This window comes from Opisthorchis viverrini, assembly GCF_000715545.1.
Source record: "Opisthorchis viverrini unplaced genomic scaffold opera_v5_453, whole genome shotgun sequence".
In the NCBI taxonomy this organism is placed as follows: domain Eukaryota; kingdom Metazoa; phylum Platyhelminthes; class Trematoda; order Opisthorchiida; family Opisthorchiidae; genus Opisthorchis; species Opisthorchis viverrini.
In genome coordinates this window covers 318,747-342,140 of record NW_008752111.1, presented here as the reverse complement: position 1 = coordinate 342,140, position 23,394 = coordinate 318,747, and the positions used below count along the sequence as shown (strand labels likewise).

The 23,394-nt window shown below is 40.8% G+C and overlaps 1 protein-coding gene across 1 annotated transcript; it reads left to right on the top strand.

Moving 5' to 3' along the window:
* Positions 1 to 328: 328 nt before the first annotated feature.
* On the top strand, positions 329 to 23,041 carry T265_11149 (hypothetical protein; the record flags this gene model as incomplete). Its single annotated transcript, XM_009177731.1, has 2 exons — positions 329 to 514; positions 22,799 to 23,041. 2 exons carry the CDS (start codon positions 329 to 331, stop codon positions 22,961 to 22,963), a joined length of 351 nt encoding a protein of 116 aa, XP_009175995.1.
* Positions 23,042 to 23,394: the final 353 nt, after the last annotated feature.

Here is a 23,394-nt window from a genome sequence, read left to right as displayed (position 1 = left end):
TGGAAGAGATTTCGCTTACTGCATCTGTAGCTACACTTTCACCATATATATGATTGTACAGGTCACCGCCACTTGCTGGATCACGAGATCTATCTTTTTTCCTTGCACTCACAAATCACGCCACACAATCGTGACTAACTTGACTACACAGCTCACAGTCAAGCCCTAGGTCCTAAGACCTCGTTTTTTCCATACACGTACAAACCACGATACACAAGGATGACTCATCCGATATCGACTGTCTACCGTCTGATACGGTAGCAACAAGTCATGTGCTGATACCCACACACACGCAAACGTCCTACAAGTAGGATGCCAGCACAGCAACATGAATCAATTCAACGGAGCTTCGCACGTCACCCAGCTCGGAGCAGAGCCGCTTGGGAATTACGGCGTTTCACTCACGGATTTTCAGGAATACGTGTGGGTGCCACAACAGCGAAGCACACGATACCTGCATCCGGACTCACAACAGGATTTACCAACCTTAATCTGCAATACGATAAGTCCCCTTGTACGCATATACACCTACTGTAATAATTTTTACTCAACAAGCTGATTTTGTTAGTTCTCCCCGTTTTCTCGTTCGTATAACTAGTTTTCGGGTTCCGTTAGTGCATTAACAAATTGGTGACCCCGACGTTTGTGAACTCTCGTAACTTCTGATGTTTTTTTTTCATTTGGACTTCCATATTCATGTCCAACACACCCATGGCTCGGTCACCAAACTCCATATTACCTCAGCCAAATATCAACGCCGCATCTGTTCACCTACCTCCGTTCTGGCACCATGATCCGTACATCTAGTTTACTCAAGTGCAGGCTCAATTCGCCCTTAGAGGAATCACCCAGGAGCACACTATGTATTACCATGTTTTATCAGTTCTACCTCCTGAAATAGCGGCAGATTTACGCGATATTCTTATGGCACCGGATAACTCCCAACCATTTCCACAACTTAGAAATACATTAATTGCGCGAACTGCATTATCCGAACATAAACGCCTAGAACAACTGATAAGCGGTGAAACACTAGATGGTTGTACACCGTCCCAATTCTTACGCCGACTTTACAGCATTTTGGGTGACAGAAAGATCAATGACGCGTTGCTCAAGCAGCTCTTCCTCAAACGTTTACTAACACATGTGCAGCCGATTCTCGCTCCGGATACAGATAACGTCCCTTTGACGCAACGGGCAAGTATCGCCGATAAAATACTCGATATACAGTCTTCTACTTCAAATATCAATTCCCTCGACTCGTCTAACACAGTTTCCTCAACCAATGCTCGTCTCGATGAGCTCGCTAATCAAATAGCTGCTATTCGTTTTGGTCTTTTTCAACGTCGTCGATCTACGCCTCAGCCTGCATACAAGCGACATCGTTCTCTTTCCTCTAAACGTTCCCAGGGGTACTGCTGGTATCACACCCGGTTCGGTCGATCTGCTCGAAAATGCATAAAACCTTGTTCATTTCGGGTATCATCACCTGCAGGGAGTTTTCAATCGGGAAACGAACAGGCCGGACAGTAGAGGCGAGTAGTGTCCCTGGCCTAGATTACAACTCTCGCCGTCTCCTTCTCCTAGATAGGAACTCTGGTCTCCGCTTTCTGGTCGACACAGGTGCTAATATTAGCGTAATACCTGTAACCGCTACGGACTCCAAACTGACGCCCTCCCCGCTCACATTGAGGGCGGCAAACGGCACAGTTACGCCGAACATTTGCCCAGTAACGTTAGCACCACACGCCTCTTCTCGTTACCACGACTTACTCCGAGAATTTCCAGAACTCTTAAGGCCAAACTTTTATCAAGCAGAACCGACACACTCTGCATCACATCACACTGACACACGAGGAACTCCCGTTTACTCACGTCCAAGGCGACTTCACCCGGAAAGACTAAAAATCGCCAAACAAGCAGCATACGCTATACTGCTGTTGGGAATCATTCGGCCATCCAAAAGTGTTTGGGCTTCGCCGCTTCACATAGTCCCAAAGAAAACTGCAAAAGATTGGAGACCTTGCGGCGATTACCGTACACCAAATAACATAACGACTCCAGATCGTTACCCCATCCCACACATTCACGACTTTGCACACACTCACCCAGCAAAATCGTAAGTTTTCATGATCATCATAACTTTTCCCTCATTGAGGGGATGTCCTGGATTTCTTGAGAATTACGCGGATTCACCAAACGTGTGACGGTAGTAATGCTGAGTTCAGCATTAAACCGTATAAAATAAAGCAATTTGTAGACGCAAACTGGTGTTTATCTGAACGCGAGAATACACCTGGGAGTTACCTAGGGTCGTTTTGTGTTCACGTGGAAACAGGACATAAACTCCCGACAGACCAGAAGTCAATGCTGACTAGATTGTTACGGAAAGGCACAAGCTGAGCTGAGGTCAGCATGTGGCCAGTTATACTCTCCAGTACGATAATTACATTTTGTAAATATAATGGTAGGTTACTTAAATGCCTACGCTTCGCGCGATAGACCTCAGAGTTTCAACGGTCTTGAACACGACGCCGAAAAGGTCATGCTGCTTCATACAAGAGCCTCGAACAAAAAACATGAACAAATAGGCCGTAACACCAGGCACAGATTTTCTGATCCTTATAGATGCGATATTACTTGTTTTCGATTGCTTTGTTGATGGGTGTTGCGTAATCACACCACGTGTACCATAGTAAACTACCGGGAGTTGTAATATATTATACAGGGTGTGGTGAATATTCACAGCCATATTTTCGACATCGGATTCGTTCATTCCCACTAGCGACGCTTATCCTACACGTATGACAATGAGTCATCAGTTTAGGAGCTGACATCTCAGTTTGGTGTTGGTGACATAGGTTGGGAATTTTCGTGCAGTGGCGTGTGAGCAAGCTAGCAATCAAAATTAAATTTGGAAATTGTTTGATGTCGGTTAAATCATCCACCAGGTGAGCAGTTAACATCACACGTTTCAAAGTCATTTCATGAGACATTTAGTAATGGGAGAATGGATGTGCATATGATGTTTTGCGAGCAGGGCTAATCAGTCTCCTTTCCACTAAAAGCAACGTCTTTTTCGGTCGACTTCATTTAAGTGACAAGCAGTGGCAATCATGTAAAGACCTGGTTTATTCACTGGATTGTTGTACTGTTCGAGAATCAGCCACTCATTCCCAATGTGGAAAGTTTTATAACCGAATAGGTTCTTCGCTACGAATTTTTATTACGCCCGACTTTGGGAGATTGGTTCTGAATGATAACACACAGTCCCCATTCGTCTGCAGTTTCCTAACAGAAAGCAGAGATTCCAGCGACGTATGTGAAATGATGCTCTAGTTTCGCGATCCCCAATTCACTTTGTTCTAACTCAATTTTCAATAAATCACAGGTTTCCGGGAAACTCGAAAGCATCGCACAAGCTGTGTGAATTTGAGAGCCGGTGTGAAACGAGTCACATATTCAAGAGGATTCATCATTTGTTTGGAAAACACAGCTAATGGACGCTTGCGAGGAGGTGAGCAAGCTGTGCTGAGCGGAAGAACAGACAGGGTCTCATGGTTCTTTGGCCTTGGGACTTGTCGGTTGCTGTTGTTCTGGAATCTGATTTCACCAAGTCCCGTACGCTAGCGACTAGCGAACAGTATACCAGGCTGCAGCATACATCATACGGTTTTGTCCTATAACTTTGATAGGATGGTCTATTTGGACTAGGTACCTGACAAAATTGGGGTTGTACGGCCGAAGACGTTGTTGGAGTAGACAAAAGCCAAATGCGGACGACCAATGAATCTTTGTGGTATAATTTCATCTTACAGTAAATCAATTTAGCTGCTTTCACTGTTAATTTTAACGATAAAAATGTTATGTCAAATGCATGAGCTTCCCAAAATGTGGTCACCGACATAACTGCGAACTTAGCTTCTATCAGGCTTTGTCTTTAAGTGGATATTTGCCATTTTCACTTCACACTCTGTTACAGACACCGTGAGTTTCGCAAGCAAAGTGGTTTGTGCAACAATAGGCAGTTTGTGCTTTCACAGAGCTAGAAGCTTGGAAGATTGGAAGTTGTGAATAGTGAACTACGCTTAACAGAATTTAAACACCAAACCAATACTATCGAAGTTTCTTTAGCAGTCGTCCGGGACTTAAGGATCCAGAGCAGCAACCCACAACCCGAATGTTCACCAATTTTTCAAGCATTTTAAATTTCACGGTTTGTCATAGACACCAGTAAATCTACATAATTCAACACAATTCTGACAACCTGACACTGGTGGTGATTTCGATCTTGGGCTACGAATATGCCTCCTGTATGAAACATACTTGGAGTATTGTGACTCATGATTCAGGATGAGATGTCTATCCCCCCTTGACCAGCAATCGATTTGCATTTTGGGTTCGGAAGTTAATTTAACACTGTCACTCAAAGTAATGTCTGTATCAACCAATCCTATTTGGACTGTTGCCTTGCTTTTGCAAAACCGAAATGCTCGGTTATTGTTGGACTTTTATATGAGCTGCTACTTTGTCAGTTGGTCGAACGATTATTGCGGCATTCAGTGGACTTCGTCACTGTATATGGTTTTGATCTAGTCAATGGTAGCGAGCATCTCTCTTACGTTAGGCAATAAAACGCTTGTGGAGCTTTCATATATAATACAAGCTGCTGTTTTTAAACTATAATTTCACGGTTTGTCATAGACACCAGTAAATCTACATAATTCAACACAATTCTGACAACCTGACACTGGTGGTGATTTCGATCTTGGGCTACGAATATGCCTCCCGTATGAAACATACTTGGAGTATTGTGACTCATGATTCAGGATGAGATGTCTATCCCCCCTTGACCAGCAATCGATTTGCATTTTGGGTTCGGAAGTTAATTTAACACTGTCACTCAAAGTAATGTCTGTATCAACCAATCCTATTTGGACTGTTGCCTTGCTTTTGCAAAACCGAAATGCTCGGTTATTGTTGGACTTTTATATGAGCTGCTACTTTGTCAGTTGGTCGAACGATTATTGCGGCATTCAGTGGACTTCGTCACTGTATATGGTTTTGATCTAGTCAATGGTAGCGAGCATCTCTCTTACGTTAGGCAATAAAACGCTTGTGGAGCTTTCATATATAATACAAGCTGCTGTTTTTTAAACTATGAGCCTCCACTTCAAAATTATGTTTGGAAGTTAGTACTGCCACGTTACATCACTAAACTTTAGAATTAGCAGCCAGACTAACGGTGGCGATTTTCACACTGCAGGATGATATTATGCTAAATTCATGACTTCTCTACTTATAAGGGAATGAGACTTGAAGTACGTTTTTCTGTGTCGATTAGATGTCACTATAGTTAGAGCCACTGTGCTGTCTTCTGCAAAGCGATTGTCAGTAATTAATGTGTGCAAAAATAAGTCTGCTGGCTCAGCGATCGGCGTTAACCGCCGTTGAACAAGCCTGAGTGGTTGATGAAATATGGGATCTTAGTAAACACGTCTGTTTGTCAAGCTAATAACCAAATTTCGGTGGTATCAATCTGCGATTGCGCTTTAGATTACTGCATTTGAAGCATAAGCAATCGGTTGTGCAAATTACACAGGCTACGGAGTATCAGTTTGGCAAAGTGAAACTTCATAATAGATGGCATCAAAAGTGGAGGGAGTTTGGGTTTAGCTCTCAGCTAGTCGTTTGAAGCGACTCCGTGAAACCTCAGACAATACCTCTCGGTGAACTATGGACATGCACTTCAGCATGCTCTCAGATGAAGGCTATGTAAATAGTTTTTTGATCTTTCAAACTGGAGATGAAGTATATATGGTCGTTGCTTTGGCAAATCAAACTTTTGTCAAATACTTCTGCATTTCATTTGGTATCAGAGCTGTGCGCCTAGCAAGAAATATCGTTATCCTTTTGTCCCGATTTCGTTTCATACAAAAACTCCAGCGGTTCACTGATGGCGAACGGTTCAGGTAGAGCTGAAATCACTTCCAAACAGAGTACCCAAAGTTGTGAGTTCTACTTTGGAGACCCCCCTACATTGTCCTTCACCATAAATGCGCCATAGTAGAGCCTTCCCCAGGTCCACCGACATGTCTGTTGTGGCTGCTGTGGCATCTCACCAGTTTAGATGCTTTATGGATTGTATCGTTTTAAAATAACATTCATAGCTCTGCTCCAGTTGTTATTTGAGCGTTCTACTGCATAGTCCATTCCAAAGTTCAATCTGCACAATATAAATCGTGCTTTTCACGCCCATGGGAGATTGGCCACTACTTTCCTTCTAATGGGGTATTTTCACATCGCTGGTGGTATTGTTGCGCTTTTTGAAGAAAACAGCAGGTCATCATATGTTGTGTTGAAGACTGCTGAAGACTGTTGAAGACTGTTGTGTTGAATATTGTTGCCATTTAGTGGATGTATGGCGTCGTGGACTTTAGATCTGGCAATGTTGTGGGCATCGCATTCCACCCGGCAGCGTGGCCCCACATTCCACACACATGGAAACAGTGCGCGATCAGTAGCGTTATAGAAGGAAACTCGGCTATATCCCGTCGTTTTTACTCGAGGTTTACTTTGTCAATTCTTCCAGGTGGGTGTTGACTGGCCGGTATGTTCTTAAATTTAACTAGTTTCAGTGGAGTTACAAACTTTGGTGCCAGCATCTTCGGTCAATACTGTCTTGTGGTTTTCGTGTATAGGAGTATTCGCAACGTTGATCCACGGTGAGAACGCAGTCGATTAGATGTGGTCTGATGACAGATTCATGTGTTTGCTTACTGCGGTCGCTAGAGTGGTTGCATCGGTCGCTGAAATAGTCAAGTCGCTCCGCACCATTTTGTTAGTTAACACACTAGTATGCACGTTTTCCTCGTGTATGTCTTGCGCTGTCGTGATCCAGCATCACGCTCAAATAGCCGTCGGTTTTCATTGTTTTAACCGATGCTATGCTTCTCTTGTCTAATGAGTCCATAAGTTTGACGCCCTTTTCAAAGTTTGATGACACCTCAGTGATAATGCGACCTTCAGTAACGGGATCACCAGAAATGTTCCCTGACGTTGAGTTTCACAATGTGTCAAGGTCATAAGATTTGCACGAGTGCAATCTAGCTCCGAAGGTGACCCACATAGTCTTTACAAGCTTGCTGGGAAATGAACATCCGAATTACTTTTTGACAAAATATTTGAGGTAACATTTTATAGCAGAAGTAGACTAAAGGTCCCAAAGTCACTCATCTACAATAAGCTCAAGGCTGGAGGCGGTGTTGCTTATGAGGCAATTCACTGGACGCTAATGTTTCCAGTACGGAAGAACATTTATGATGACTTTATAAGCATTTGCTTTACTAAATCAGCAGTTATCTGTTGCACAGTACCGACGCCAAGGATAAATTTCCGCTGAACTTCCCGACAGCTGTTTTAAGTAACAACCGAAGATGTACTGTCAAGCAGTAGGATCGGTCGTATTCCACGTTTTCTACGCAAATCACGGGATCAGTCTAAATGAGTCAGCATGATGTTTCGGGTGCTATCAAACCGAGTCAAAATAGCTTAACCGAACGCAGTCACATTGCAGATGGCGGCCATAGTTTGGCTGCGCCAAGCAACCGTGCCGTCGAATACGTCAACTGAAGGCTCTTGACCATAAATTCGAGGATGAGTGAATAATATACAATCTTTTATTTATAAACTATTTACACCAGTTGAGAATTCAGTCACAGCTGTTTCATAATCCTATCAATATCAGTCCATCTAGGTATTCACATAGAACACGGCAACTCAGTGTTTTAAATGAGCTGCGTATTGGTGATAGGGTATTTTTTTGATTGTACCTGTCGTGAAAGGACGTTTGTCGTTACGGTTCATGGTTCCGAGTATGAAATTCCAAACCCCTCATATGTTGTTTACAAATAGCCATGGAACTGCCAGAATTCAATTTGTTTGAACGCCGCCTTTGCAGCATCTAAATACTAGCTAGATCACACATAACAGTAGCAAACGATTTCGTATGCAAATGGCGTAGTATAGTGCAAACGGCCGAAGTACGTCACCATGCCAGAAAAGCATCTTGAGGAAGAAATTTGAAGACAAAGAACATTTGATTAAAAGGTTAAAACTGCCAAACCACATTTAAGAGTTTTGAAGATTCAAAAAGTCTGTCGGAGATATTGAAACCCAACAAATACTATTGTTCAGGAGATAAGTTCAATGATTTTTACGGTCAGAATGACGTCTCAGCACTTCTAAATGGCTTTTTAATTAATTGTTTATTCTGTGGAAATATCTCCTTCGGATGAGATTAGATATTATTCTCTGAAGAGCTATATATAGTTGTGTTGTTTCATTCATCCATGATTATAAGGCATTTCCAGTTTGACTGGGACTAGAAGTGAAATGTTGCTCCCTGCCTCTGCAAAGTACCAGAAGCGAAAATCACTGTGGGCAACCAACCAAGATGGCTGCCCTTGAACAAAGATTATAATCAAACCATACTTTTAGGGAAACGCACGATATTAGCCAAATTAAAACGACCTCAATTTTTGGTAGGGAAGTTTTCTGTCAAAAATATTGTATATCTTTATTCGGTGTACGCAAAGACATCGCATGTTTGACAAAGCCAAAACAAAAATTATGACAAATAAACACATATCGTTTAGCTGTTGTTTAATGGTCTCCAGATCTTCCGAAATTTTATTGATTACATTTGCCAGAGGCAGCATGCTTGATGTTTTCAACTGGTTCCCGTTTGATCGCCATGAAACCATTCATCATTTTCTTACATCTTTACGAATGAACGATTATATGATGACTGTCAACAAGAAAACTGATTGTATTTCGCTGGTGCTCAGACAACACCAAATTATCCAGCATGAAACTCTTAAGCAAATAATTGATTTAAAATTCCTCAGTGTCATCTTATTTATCTCGGTATGAGATGTAAACTACATGTGGCCGACTAAATTCGTACATGTTTAAGCAGCGCGCTGAAGCTTCCCGGGATTAAAACATCCGCTAAGGTGACTAGAGAGCTCTTCAAAATTTAGAAAACAATACTAATAACAATGAACCATTATAATGGTAAACACAAAATCTTCACTTTGTTTAATTCACATTCTTCTACGTTCTGATTTGTGTTTTGAAGCGGTAACCAGGTGGCAATTAGGTTGTAGTAGTTCATTGGGTTGGTCTGGGATGGTTGTTGCCTCATAGACCATCAATCAACGGTATGGCAAAGTGGGGGATTTTCGGGTGTTGTTCCAACTGAAACGGACATAACAGTAATTTTGTGCTGCTTATGATTAATAGGCTATGATGGCCTTAGCGCTGTAAAATACTGCACTTTCAGATAGATATTTTCTTTTACATTTCATTTGAATGCACCATTTAAGGAAAGAACTGAACTATTAAAAAATAACCCCCTTGACCGCGACCGTTTGTTAAGCTTTACCCAGAAGTTTGGAATCGGATATGGACAAAATCAGGGTCAATTCATCGGGTAGTTTGTAAAAGAATTCATGGAAGTCCAGCTGTTTACCAACCATAATATATTTCCTTGCTTCTGGTGAAGATTGTTGTATTTTTCAAACATTCTATGATAGGTTGAAAAGATAATTTCCAACCAATTGTGCTTTGAAACAGTGGGCAATAACCTGGATGTCCACAGTATTGCTATCCTGAAGAAGTTGCTAAAATGCCCGTTACAAAAAAAGGCGGCTTTGCAAGTAACGTTGTATTTAGGTACCATGATGCAAAGTGCTATATTGCTTCGGTCTTTTCACTGTTAAAGCAAATGATTTGATATTAGTGATTAAGGAAAATTTTTATTCATCTAAAATACATTAGTTTGTTAAATAAAAAGTTGAATGGGCTGATGAACTCACCTGAGTGAGTTGATTGGTGTAAAGGAGATTGACGGTGTCATCAAATCCAGCGGGATGGCAAGACTGTTTGCCCTCTATTTTTGAGTAAGTATTTCATCATCGATGGGTGTCTTGGTTGTTGGGATGCGTTTTCCTAAACCCGTATTTTGGTTCTGATATGATGGGTTGCACACAACTGGGATAAAGTAAGCAAAAGATTCCTGCGATTTTCCTCTGCAAAACTGCTGATGGCAAATATTTTTGGAGGTCAAACATATCTTCACTATACGTCTTACTGGATTCAATTTGTAGTGAACGACTGGCTTACACACGATAATTTTGATGCACCAGTACACTCAGGTGGGTCGCCTGTGGATCTTCAAAGATAATAAACTAGCTATTAGCTTTGCTGCGTGATACAATTCAAATAACTCTTGAAGGAGTTTATTCAACATCACATGAGTGAATCTGAGTAACCTGCACTGCATCAGATCAAACCAGTCAGGGATATCTGTTGCACAGCGGAACAGTATTTATTAAGACGCTTTAGCGCGCGACTTCAGCCACTTGTCTGGGGAAGAATGCACTTCAGATTATTCCTCCTGAGTGTGTTTGCCTTAGTATTATGCAGTGTATTTATATTACAAAACCCAGGTAAGTCGCTGGAATTGGATTTAGGTTCTTCTGAGATTAAAGTAACTTGAGTAATATATATTCAATTTGCACATTTAACTTGGTCAAGGAGAATTTAGTGGTAAAATGAGGTTTCGGATAGAATAAGTGTAGGCTATACGATATCAATGGTTTCAGCTCGAATATTTGTTTCCCATATTGTCCTATGTAAATTTAGGAATATGCATGACACTAATTGGCTAGATGTGTATGGCGACAACGGATGCACCCGCAACGTGGGTGAAAGAGAAAGCTCACTTGGTAAGCGCCTTAGGCAAATCGTTACAGATCCATTTTATTTCAGTAATGTGTAATATTGAGTACTGTCTTTTATTTATTTTTCTGTTTGTTGCAAACATTTTTCACGTACCCTTACCAGCAACCGTATTGTTTCCTCAGTACTCTGAAAAACCCGTTGATAATTTTGTTGAAATACTGCTTGGGTTAATCTGTTTTTCAAATTTCTGCGTTCTAGTTTAAACGTAAGCTGGTTGTATTTAGCTAAATGCCGTTAGTGCTGTTGGTTCGCTTTTTGTGACAGCTGTAATTTCAGTAAAACATATCATACATGGTTCTTTTTAGATATCTGTCTACGTAAAAGGAAGTCTGATTTTGCAGTGCACGTACCAGGAAATACTACTACGATCAAAGTCAAATGAGATGCTTACCCTACGACGACTACTGTGGTGGGAGCGAAAACAATTTTGACACTGAAGTTGAGTGTTACAAACAATGCCAGCACCTCATGGACACGCACTAATTACCAGATAGTTAGGATTGCTTGTTCGTCCCTAAGAAACGACGAATAAATTACGTATCTAGTTAGAATGCTGTTTTCACTAAAGGGGCTAAACAACGAGAGATGTCCATTACTAGTATAACGTTTTTATAATTTTGTGAACATGTTTGCGGATGGTGAAGTGGGACGTATACGCAGTTAATCAAAACAAATCCTAAGGAAGAAACTGATTTCAGGTAATAAATTTGTTGGAGTAACAACCCTCGAAAATAGAATGAAGAAGATAATGAAAGGCAGAAGTTACTGTTAGGCAACGTTTGAAAAGGGTGAGGGAATTGACAAATTCTCTATAAAAATTCGGTAAGTAGGAGACAGATCTACGCTGAAAAGTCGAGAAGATGGATAGAAACCTGTTGATTGGTGATTCGAGTTTATATAGAATAGTCAGCATTTTGTAACAGAGATAATAGTAAGGAGGCAAGGCAGCCCAGCAAAAAACGTTTGTCCAGTTAAAAGTGTGAACGAGCGGATGACAGTCACTGAGAGGCGCGCGAACATAGACGGCATATTTTCACTCAGCCTGGAATTATCCTGCCCACTTAAGTGGTCACGCGATAACGGACTCCTCGAACGACGAATACTCACATGAAGACTTCAGTCACTGTGTGAATTATCCTTCCTCTAATCTTTTTACAGATAATTTTCACACGTTTGAGTGTTTTAGGGGGAATTTCGCTTCAAAAATTAGGCGAATCTTTCCTGGAAAACTGAGAAACAGTGTACCAAAATGTCGTAATAGATGGCAAACCATGACTGTGCTTTGGTTTTGAGTATCCAGGGCGTTTGTGCCCATAGGAATCCAACAACAAATAGAAGACGCAATCACGAGTGGATGATACGTTCTGTGGTTAGCTCGCTCTTTTGATTGGATATGTTCTCACGTACCTCATAAGCGCGCCATTCCCATTACTATTGATACAGCTGCTCTCCGGCCTTCAGGTATACTTCCCTTGGTTCTGAGTGGTTGAAGAGCAATTTCTGTCTTCTTGAACTATAATTTTAGTGCGCTTCCAAACCTGACTCAAGACAAATTTATGGGCTTTACTCTCGCGTACTAGGAACACTTAACCCCGGAAATTGTGGTGTTGAACCATGAGCTCAAAGCGTTTCCTGATATTCATTTGTTTTTACAACGTGCCACTCAAATGCGTGCTCCTATTTTAGCCCCTGAAGTAGCGAAATATCAAGCCGAAAGAAAGCAACCAGCAGTGTGGAGAACACTGGTCACAATCAGTTTCACAAGGATAACTGCCTATACCTGATCCTGTCTATCACTGCCTTAAAATTAGCATATTATTTCAGAATCACGATTAGGTTTAGAACTGCATGTAGAATTTGTATATTTTGCTGAATTCGGAAATTTTTTCTCACTGGATTCGTGCTTTCATTTGCCCGGTTTTCGCACGAAAAACGTGCATATCGCCAACAAATTAGAAGTTGTTCACTGCCGACCAAATTAGGATGAGTGCAATTTATCCCTAGGTTGTTTCAGCAATTATAAGAGATGCAGGAATTTTTCGTGACCACATGCTTAACAGTTTAGTTTAGGTCGTAGATCTAATTTTCTATAACTTGGGTCCACAAAAGTTAGCAACCACAAGCTCAAATTATCATCAGTAGAGACAGGCGCTGATAACCGTATTTAAGACCTGGAAGTTGCTATGCCACGGACATTTTAACGCACAAGCCGTTTAAAATCACTGTATATAATCACTTCGCCAGATGGTTGGACAAAGTTTAGGGAGAGGTCTCCTAAGCAGGACATTATTGCAACAAGTCACTTTGATTAAGGTACCCAAGACAAAGGGATGCATGGCTAAGTCACTTAGGTTTCCAAACCACAAATCAGTGCTTTAGCTATTGAAAGCAGGCTTGTAAAGATTTTGGAGAAGGAACTAAGGTCGTGATTTCATGAAACTTCGTGACCATTGTTTTTTGTTGAGTTTCTATTCTCCGAAAATATTTTCTTCGAATGAAGTGAGGTGATATGCTTCGAAGCTTTGTACGGGTAGTTGTGAAATGACATTTACTCTTGAGTGGCGGGTTCAACGTAAGGTTCGGCCCCGGTGACTGTTTACACCATTTGCGGGGATCACCGTGCACTACCGGCCTGGCTCATTGCACTTGAAAAGAGGTTTTAATTAACTAAGACCTCGCCGTAAATTATATCGATTTAGACTATCTAAAAGGGTCTCGATGCCACAGCATATGTCGAACAGGTTTCTGTCAACGATGTTATTCATGTCTGTCAAGAACACGCGCGCGAACATATCAAAAATATCAGAAATAGCAACATAAAATTACTGACCAGGGCATGCCCGGCGTTCTGTTCTTAGCCAGAAGCCTCCGGACATTTTCCCAAAATCTATGCTAAAATGTCTTCCAAGGCAACCATTTTGATTTTTCTAACTGGTTTAACATTCACCTGTTATCCTACTGTTGGGAAGATCATTTGTGGAGTTACTGTCAGCACGAACACGAAGAATTATCACTGGAGCACGCCTGAACTTCTGCTTAGGTAGCATCAAAATGTTCAGCAAAACATCGGATGCGAACACTTGTTTTGCGATTTCTCAATGCTACAATAATAAATTGCTTGAAAGTGCACGGTAAACTGGGTGAGTCTTATGGCGTCCGTCTTGATGTATGAAACCTTGGTGCCGACCAACAATATCGGCTTTGCCTGAAGCCACTTTACCTGAAATATCTGAACTTTTAAAATTTATTATTCAAGATAATAGTGACAGAGATACATTATAAGTCCCTAGTTTTCGCGCAAAAAGTTCAAACTTTCTTTCGCCTCCTACGAGAGAGCAAAAACGTCTTTGAAGCAACTTCGGTGATTCAGTAGCAATCCGTGTTTTCTATCGTACAAGATACGCCTGTTACTCATGGATCAAAGCGGGGATCTTCCAGTATGTCAATAAAAGTGATATCCATCTTAGGTAGTGCCAAATGTTTTGTTCACAACGGGAATAAATTACATGTCATTTGTGTTGCTTGTTGAATGGTGCTTAAATTTTCAAATCTTACATCATTCAGGTAACGTTTCATTACCAGTAAGAATTCCTTTGAGATAGTATCTTAAAAAGCGTTTTATAGATTCTACATTGTTGATGGCTACGTTTTGTGAAAAGAGTGAGGTATATAGATAGCTGAGAAACGACTAAGGAGCGGCACTGCAAGTTTCACGCCACGCATCACAGGAGTGATCACGCTAGACAGAGCCAAACATTAAAACGAAATGTTAGTATGCACAAAAGGGTTCTTCCTACGCTCAATTAACGTCAAATTTCTGCTTTTAGGGCAGGACTTTGGGTTCCTTTCAAATACTGACTACAGATAATTACATTAAAGGCTAAAAATACCAAAGCAGAGCAACATTGGGCGAACACCAGCCGGTCGAGTAACTATTAAGGATAACACGGTTGTGACTGAATTGCGGACCACATCAAACGACAGAATCCAAATTCTCTATATCTGTGACGTTTTGAGGCAGTGTTAAGAGATACTAATGATAACATCAGACATTACATTTCGAATTTTTATGTTTTCACCCAGTTCCCAGCGCTTCTTGAGATGATTTAGGTGCACATATAAGTGTCGGCCTGGTCGGTGCATACTTCCACACAAAAATCGAGAACACTCGCAGCAGTCTGTATTTCCAAAGGTATATCACCTTGTCTAGTATTATAATCTCGTCCCATTCTTTTGTCCAATAATGATTACCCGAGGTTGATACTCCCTCTCTGCGGATGATATGAAACTACGTCACGCTTTGATGTATGCGAGTGACTTGAATTCGTCCATAGATTACTTCAACCTGTATTTCCTTGGAGCCTTGTGAAGGATCTGCCCTCAAACAGAGGACAAAATATCTTAGTCATTATCCTTTTCAGTCTAATTATATCGAGTTCGAGATGCACAGATCACCTTGGGTCCTCAGAACAATAGATCTTTTGTTGTCTTCGTACAGTTAATAAAGCAGTCACTGCCAAAAACAGAAAAATAGGCTCTTCGCGAGGAGCGTCTGGAAATTTCGAGGAGTTCATCTTTACAACTCTGATAAATGAGTTCATCAGACCTCTGCAGTAATACGCTTTACAACTTGAGACCGTAGCTTGATGCAACTCAAAGAACCCTCATAATGTCACAGCGCCAACCCTCCAATTGGTTAAGCAGACTGCCGAACCAGCTGTACAGGCTGCATCTTTATTGTTTCCTCCTATATTTTTGGATATAGGATATTGCAAGATTTTCCAATCGGGGTCTCGAAGATTCATCAAGATTCACGGTACTCACGTCTTGAAATGTTTTTGCGCAAAGTAACGTGCGTGTACCCCATCGGCATTAGGATTCGCATTACCGCGAATACTGCGTTGTAGATGGGGCCAGTCACTACTCGGACTAAGTGCTTGATGATGCAGACTTTGCTTCTTTGATTTAACTTTTGATACCAATTTAGGTGATAAATTAATGAGACTCCATCATATGATACCATGAGAGCAACTCGTATTTTACATTTCCAACGACCCTATGATGCAACATCTAACTTTCTATTTTTGTCTTCTCTGGGACCGTGGATGAGAACACGATGGGATGCCGTGCTTGGGGTTGGTAATCATTCTGTTTGAATGTTGCCAGAGCTTAACAGCGACCTAGTTCTCTTGTGAGTGTCAGCCACTGTAAGATAGTTTAGCCACCATGTAGGACTCAATCTGGTGAGATCGCGGTTGCCCACGCGGCATCTATCGTAAAACACCTATTGAACAAGAACCGATCAGGCTATTACTTGTACGTTTCAGAAGAATGCCACCAAACATAGCTTAACAAAATAAGACTATTGGCCAAGTCTGAACTCCATATTAGTTTGGGATTAAACTCTCGGTAACACTTATCACATTAGCTTAGTCCAACTCACTGCAGATCCTTCGAATTTATTCACAAAAACTGTTTTCTCGTAAGGTTATTTGATGGTGAATTAGTTTGGGGAAAAGTAGTTGACAACAAAGCAGGTAGCAGACACTTTAAGTGCCTTCTATGATTTTACTCGTACTGCAGCTCCACCTACAAAATGTATCTCTAGCCTTGGGAAGTTGGGAATCATTTCTTTTATTTCATGAAAGCATTTTATACTGCTTCTACATAAAAACCCTTTCAAATGATCGAGCACAGCCACGTTTGTCATCAGAAAGTTTGGGACACAAAAATATGTTGCATTTCGTTTGTTGTCTTTGGGTAATATAGAACACAAAATGTTTGAAAGCATCACCGCAAGGCTTTGATGTGACAGACGGTGTGATCACAATCAACAAAGTGCACTTTTTACCACAGTTTAACGAAACCAACCAGCATTTGCGGCTTCCATTTTTGCTTCGTACGACTGCTGCAAGATGACTGTTGAAGGTATTGCTATGAATACACCCAAGAGCTGGTTGCAGACAATGGACGACTTTTTAGTCACATGCTCAGAATCGGTCTTATGCTGGTGTTGGCCAGTAAATCTTCCGCTGCTTACATCGTTGCTAGCCTGTTGGTAGTCTTCTAAATATCGTTTGGTGAATAAAATACATCTGCAGGACAGACCGGTTGTTTTAGGTCGCTTTTCAGCTCGCTATATAAATAAACTCACACTATTTTATTCACTCAAGTATACAAAGCTCTTAAAACTACTGTTCGTTGTCCACTCTAGATCTGCTCTATTTTCAGGGATCTTTCGTGAACAATCGGTGCATTTACTATTGGGTAACGTTTAGCTTTTGACACAATAGCTTCACCAAATGAATTCAAGTATACAAAGCTCTTAAAACTACTGTTCGTTGTCCACTCTAGATCTGCTCTATTTTCAGGGATCTTTCGTGAACAATCGGTGCATTTACTATTGGGTAACGTTTAGCTTTTGACACAATAGCTTCATCAGGCCAAATGAATAAGTAAGCAGGTCGACCGGGTTTTTAAGGCGACCAAAGAACGAACCTTTGAGATTTCATATAACTAGCCGACTTGATCACTGCTTGTTGTAGGCCTGATGGTCCTATTCGTTTGTTAGTAAGGACGACTAACATAAAAAGGCCAATTGTTTACCAAGCCTCTTTGAAGCCCAATCAGATCCGGACTTTTTCCATTCGGGTATCATCCCTTCCTCTGGACATTTCATCGTCTCTAAATTTCTGATCCTGGAACGAAAATGATAGTCGTTTTTTTGTTCGCGAAGTTCGGGAATTTGGTTTCAATCGTTGGATTAACAATTGAGGTGACATCTTCAGGACGTTGTGAGCGAACGTATTGGTGGGTTTTGCTTTGAACATTGTTTAGGGTGTGGTAATATAAGTGCTGCTGACCGGTACTGACCTTCGATCACGATTGGTTGTTTGGTCGGGCGTTCCGTTAGTTGCTCTGTAATCCCGTGTCCTGACTCGTTGCTGCCCAAGTAACCTTTGAGCTTGGCATCTCCTGCCCTAGTACTCTGGTCGATGCTGCAGTGACCTCTGTCCTTGGCCCCTCCGAGTTCCGGCTTGTGACCTTCATTGATCCGACTTCAGGTAGTCTTTTGACTTCGGATCTGATAATCGGTTCACCTAGAGTATTCCGGTTGAGATGTTGGTCCTGTGCACGTAGTTGTGCTGCCAACATTTTCCTCTATAGAAATTGATTGTCATGCTAGATTGGTACGATGAACTCTCGAGAGAAAACTTCAGTTGACATCTTTTGAACCTGGTCTTAAATATTCCAGCAAGCATTGGGCCGTTTGATCTCCCCACGTTTAATAAGAATTTTCTCCCAAAACTTTGAGGCTGCATATATTGATCGAAGACTACTCCAGACTGTTCGACGTAATGAAACTCTCTGGTTTGAGTCTCGATATGGTGACGAGTAAAAAGTGACATCATATCAGGTACGCCCAGCTGCCAGTTAGTGTTAACATACTCAAAAGTGTCTTTGAGGTTTCAGTTAGGCATACAATGCCTAAGTGGTCTAAGTTGTCCGACTCACTTTTAAACATGTGAAAAGTATGGAAGAATGGACATATCCAGTGGCGGTTCTATTCATAAACTATGGTAATGTGACCTTCAGAAATCGGTAGATTCATCTCTGGGCTATTTCATTAAGACACAGAATCTTATCATCAGTTCAACCAGTGGCCCGATTTCCGTTTTATCTCCCGTATCGCTTTGAATATTGAATTTTTTAACCTTGCACATCAGATATCCTTCTCTTCCCGTCTTGTGATCCTCGGCCTAAAAACCGATATTGTCTTCAAAATATATTTTTGAATGGCCTATATGTAATTTGAAATGGCCTAGTCGGCAGACAAAACTAAAATACTAACTTTATCTCATTCACGTGAGCTGCGCTAAAAACGTGTCAGTCTTTCGCCACATGTTTCCAAAGATATCTGGCCGTTATGGTTTGATTGTCTTCAAAATATATTTTTGAATGGCCTATATATATATTTTGAAATGGCCTAGTCGGCAGACAAAACTAAAATACTAACTTTATCTCATTCACGTGAGCTGCGCTAAAAACGTGTCAGTCTTTCGCCACATGTTTCCAAATATATCTGGCTGTTATGGTTTGCAACCCAGTAGAACAAACTTAGCCCAGTTTGATGTGTAAATTTTGTATAAAATGCTGTGTGTATCTGCACTCGTTAGTACAGTGCTAGGGGGACCAGCTTGTATTTGGCGAATCTACCTTCGCATCGACTAACGTATAAGCTATCGCGATATCAAAGAGCCTCCAATTCATAAATTGCGTGAACGCGCATCGACAGTTTTTCTCATTTAGCCAGTTTTACAGGAAAAACAATGCATGAGACCGTCGTGCGTTTCTCAAGCTCCTTTTGCCTGTACGTTGTTATTAATCATTCTAAAGTGGCCTTGCTACGGTGGACCAACTTCGATCAGCCAACTAACTTTGTGGACCAGCGGAAATGTGCACGAAAACTCCCGTTTGACTAGAGTGAATAACTACTATCAAATCCAGTTATCGCTTTTGTTTTGAGTATTCAGGAGGGATCCAATTGGCGATCTTTTGTTCGCCCGCACCGGAGACTTCTTATCAAACCCTAAAATTCCGACTAATTGGTGGTAAATACATAACTTGACAATGTCATTAATGTTACCAGCGTCGTACGGTAGGTCCAAGAGAATCCTCAGAGAAGCAGCAGAGCTAAAACGGAATTTAGAATATGTATTCATTTATTCCACAATGAAAAGTTTCTTGGCTGAAGGGAGATTTGCTCTTCAAGCTTACGAGATTCCACGATAGCATTTATTGAGATAACGGGTAAAAATCGGTAAGCTCGGTGCACCGGCGTTCATTACAGACTACACGAGCGTTTCTTGGTTGTGGAGATTCCACGATAGCATTTATTGAGATAACAGGTGAAAATCGGTAAGCTCGGTGCACCGGCGTGCATTACAGACCATACAAGCGTTTCTTGGTTGTGGCTAGCATGTGCCGTTTGGAGGATTTTTGGGAGCATTGTGACACCCTTATTCCTGATTATTCTATGGATATCTCAAAGTGCTGCATCTTTGCTGCAAATACTCTCTGTCGACAGTGAAATCTATGTTCCCAATGTTTCATAGTAACTTGATTATCCATAGAAAGGTACAGTGGGTACCTGGGTGCAGTACTCTACTAAAGAATCTCTTCAATCATTTTCTGGGCGCGGCCTCTTACGGGCGGATCTTTGGACATGTCACATGAAAGATTATTCAACCCTTCACCTAGTCCTGAAGGCTCTATTTGTGAGCAATATTAAAAAACAATTCACAAAGTCTTACAAGTTATTTGGCTCAATACCCATCCAAATTCCCAAAATCGACTTTAGTGGACAGTCGAAAGCATACCGGTTGCTTACAAAATGTTTTGATGAGGTAACTAGTATATGGAGTTAAAACTCGTGTTAATATGATTAGAAATGAATTTAGTAGCAAAAAAGTAATATTTACGAATGTTACGCACCTTATTTAATGGCAGCTCTTCACGTAAGCTTGAAAAATACTTGAAAGTGGGGAAATGCGCAAAAACACCGTGGTCTAATCAAGTCGATCCTTAGTGATACGATCCACATTTTTCAAAAGTTCTGGTTCAATTTCTCCCATTCATCATCGGCAGCACTCACAACTGTTCAACAGCGTTTAACATGTCACTGTCGCAGGTTTATTTGAGATAGATAGATAGATAGATAGATAGATAGATAGATAGATAGATAGATAGATAGATAGATAGATAGATAGATAGATAGATAGATAGATAGATAGATAGATAGATAGATAGATAGATAGATAGATAGATAGATAGATAGATAGATAGATAGATAGATAGATAGATAGATAGATAGATAGATAGATAGATAGATAGATAGATAGATAGATAGATAGATAGATAGATAGATAGATAGATAGATAGATAGATAGATAGATAGATAGATAGATAGATAGATAGATAGATAGATAGATAGATAGATAGATAGATAGATAGATAGATAGATAGATAGATAGATAGATAGATAGATAGATAGATAGATAGATAGATAGATAGATAGATAGATAGATAGATAGATAGATAGATAGATAGATAGATAGATAGATAGATAGATAGATAGATAGATAGATAGATAGATAGATAGATAGATAGACATATAGATGGATGGACCGATAGATAGTTAGTAGATGTATTCTAATGATTCGGAAGTAGGCAAATCTTTAGCGTTTGCTCGTCGATAGTGTTTTCAAAGCTCTATCTCTATCTCTATAAGAAACCCATCTGAAGTACTCCGACTTTTCTTTGTAAGTTATTTATGTTATGTGAAGGGAGCTTACGAATAATTAGGTTGTATAGAAACCGCCTCAAAGTATTTCCGGGATAAGGTGGTTTCACCACATTCGATATAGGGAGCTGGTTAGGACTGTCCGTTTCAGAAGATCAAGAATGCCAGATGGGTTTTGAAAACAGTTAGGCGGAACCCTTAGCAGCTAAACCAGCACTGGAATAATCAGTCTGAAGGTCTCAGTCTGACTACGTTGGTTGGCTTACCTTCTGTAAAAGGAAAGTAATGATAGAACCAAACTGAAACAACATTTTGCAAAATGCACAAATCCGGATGCAGGATTGAGCTTGGATTATCACTACAAATGACTATTCGCACACATTTATTTACGTATATAGGCACGTATATTTGCATAAATTATTTATTAGAGGAGCTTGCTCTTCTGTCACGAAGTCTTAGATATTGAAAGTAGCATGAACAAGACTTCTTGCAAAATGCAAGTTTTCAGACATTGATAAAACTCGTAAACTGCACTTTGTTGTCGCCACGTTACCTTTCATGCACTCATACTGTTAAAATCACTTGAGTTGCCATCATTACAGTAGCTGCCTATTTCAACTTCGTTGAAATAAAAACCAATATTTGGGGGCTAATTCTGGGTTGATTACATTTCAAAAGACCAGCTGCTTAACCGACTAGCAGTCTACCATTATCCGGCTTTTCGCACTCAAGCAGAATTATAAGGATATTTAGATTGTTATATAGATAGAGCCCAAACCACCAGCTCCAGAAATGGTGCACCTATGTAGTGGTGACCTCAAGTGACTATACCTACACCGCTGGACATCAACGAAGACTTTGTGTCTAGGTTTCAGCGATAATTTGGCACCAAATTGGTGATGGTCAAGCAGTGCCCGATCGAATAGGGAAAATAAAGCTTTCGTTTCAGAGGGGTTTGGTAAACAATCGGTGGATTTATTGCTGGGCAGCGTTTCGCTTTTGACACAAAAGCTTCGTCAGGCCAAGTGAGTAAGTAAGTAGGTTGATTGGGTTTTTAAGGCAGTCAGGGAACCAATCCGTGAGATTCCTTATGACTAGTGACGTGATCAGTGCTGGGTGTTCAGTCTGATGTCCCTGTTTGTTGATTAGTGCGATGACTAAGCTTTACGATAGATCGGTTAGGGGGAGGGTTCGTCTTTATGATGAACCCGGATTTTTTCGTCCCTGCTTCTTCAGTCTAGGACACCTTAATGGAAAATTCCTCTTGGGGTCGTTCACAGATTTCGTTCACCTGTGTTCGTCCAAGGGTGCTGGGACAATTAGTTTGGGGATGGGGATGGGGTGGTTAATTGGATCTAACGCTACTTGGATTTTGTACTTTTAGACCCAGGCGATTTCGCTGAAAATAAAGCTTCGTGAGGCCACAAGTGCGTTTCGTGATGTCCCACTGCAGTCATTCTTACTTATCAGTTATTCTGCCAAGGTTAAACTGCTTTGTGTTGTTGCATTTCTACAAATACTGTCCTTCTGTCGGTATTTTTGATTTGAATTAGTGTGGTACCTAATTAAGAAATACTTGAATGTCCCCACTCAGGTGGGTTAGTGGTAAAGTGAACATGGCAAAATTTAATCTGATTGTTTGAATAATGAATTATTTGAAAATTTGATGTTTTTGTTTTACTGCAGCCTAAAATTCGCAACAGCAACAAATTGTCCACGTCATTTTTTGAGCTGTTTCCCGCCCATTGGCGCATTCCTACAGCTTACGATCTCTGGAATTTTCGAGTGGAAAAGACAACTGTGAGGTGCTCCGCAGCTATTCAGCACAGATTCGCATCAATTACAGGATGAGACCCTAACTGAAGCCATATCTGTTTACACGTCAAACAATGTGTCCAGGAAATACATTTTGGGCTTAAAAAGCATCGATTTATTTGTTTCTCTTCCGAATCCTTAACAGTCCACGCGCAGTATATATTGTACAATCTAATCACGTTAAAGTCAACCGGTTTATTTGATAGAGAATTAGCGGAAATCAAATGATACATGTGTTACTCAGTTGTCAATATCGTGGGTCAAAGGACTGAATAGACCCCAAGCTGCACATGGCAATGAGAGACAATTCTTGTGCATGGTAATTCTGAGCATCTTTTTTACAAAAAAATAAAACTGAGGTGGGTTTTAGAGTTAGACAACGTCACTTTTGTGTAAAGCACAGTGGACGTTATGGTTTTGCTCAACTGATATTTAGATTTTTTAGATGAGAAAAGTTCACTCTACAC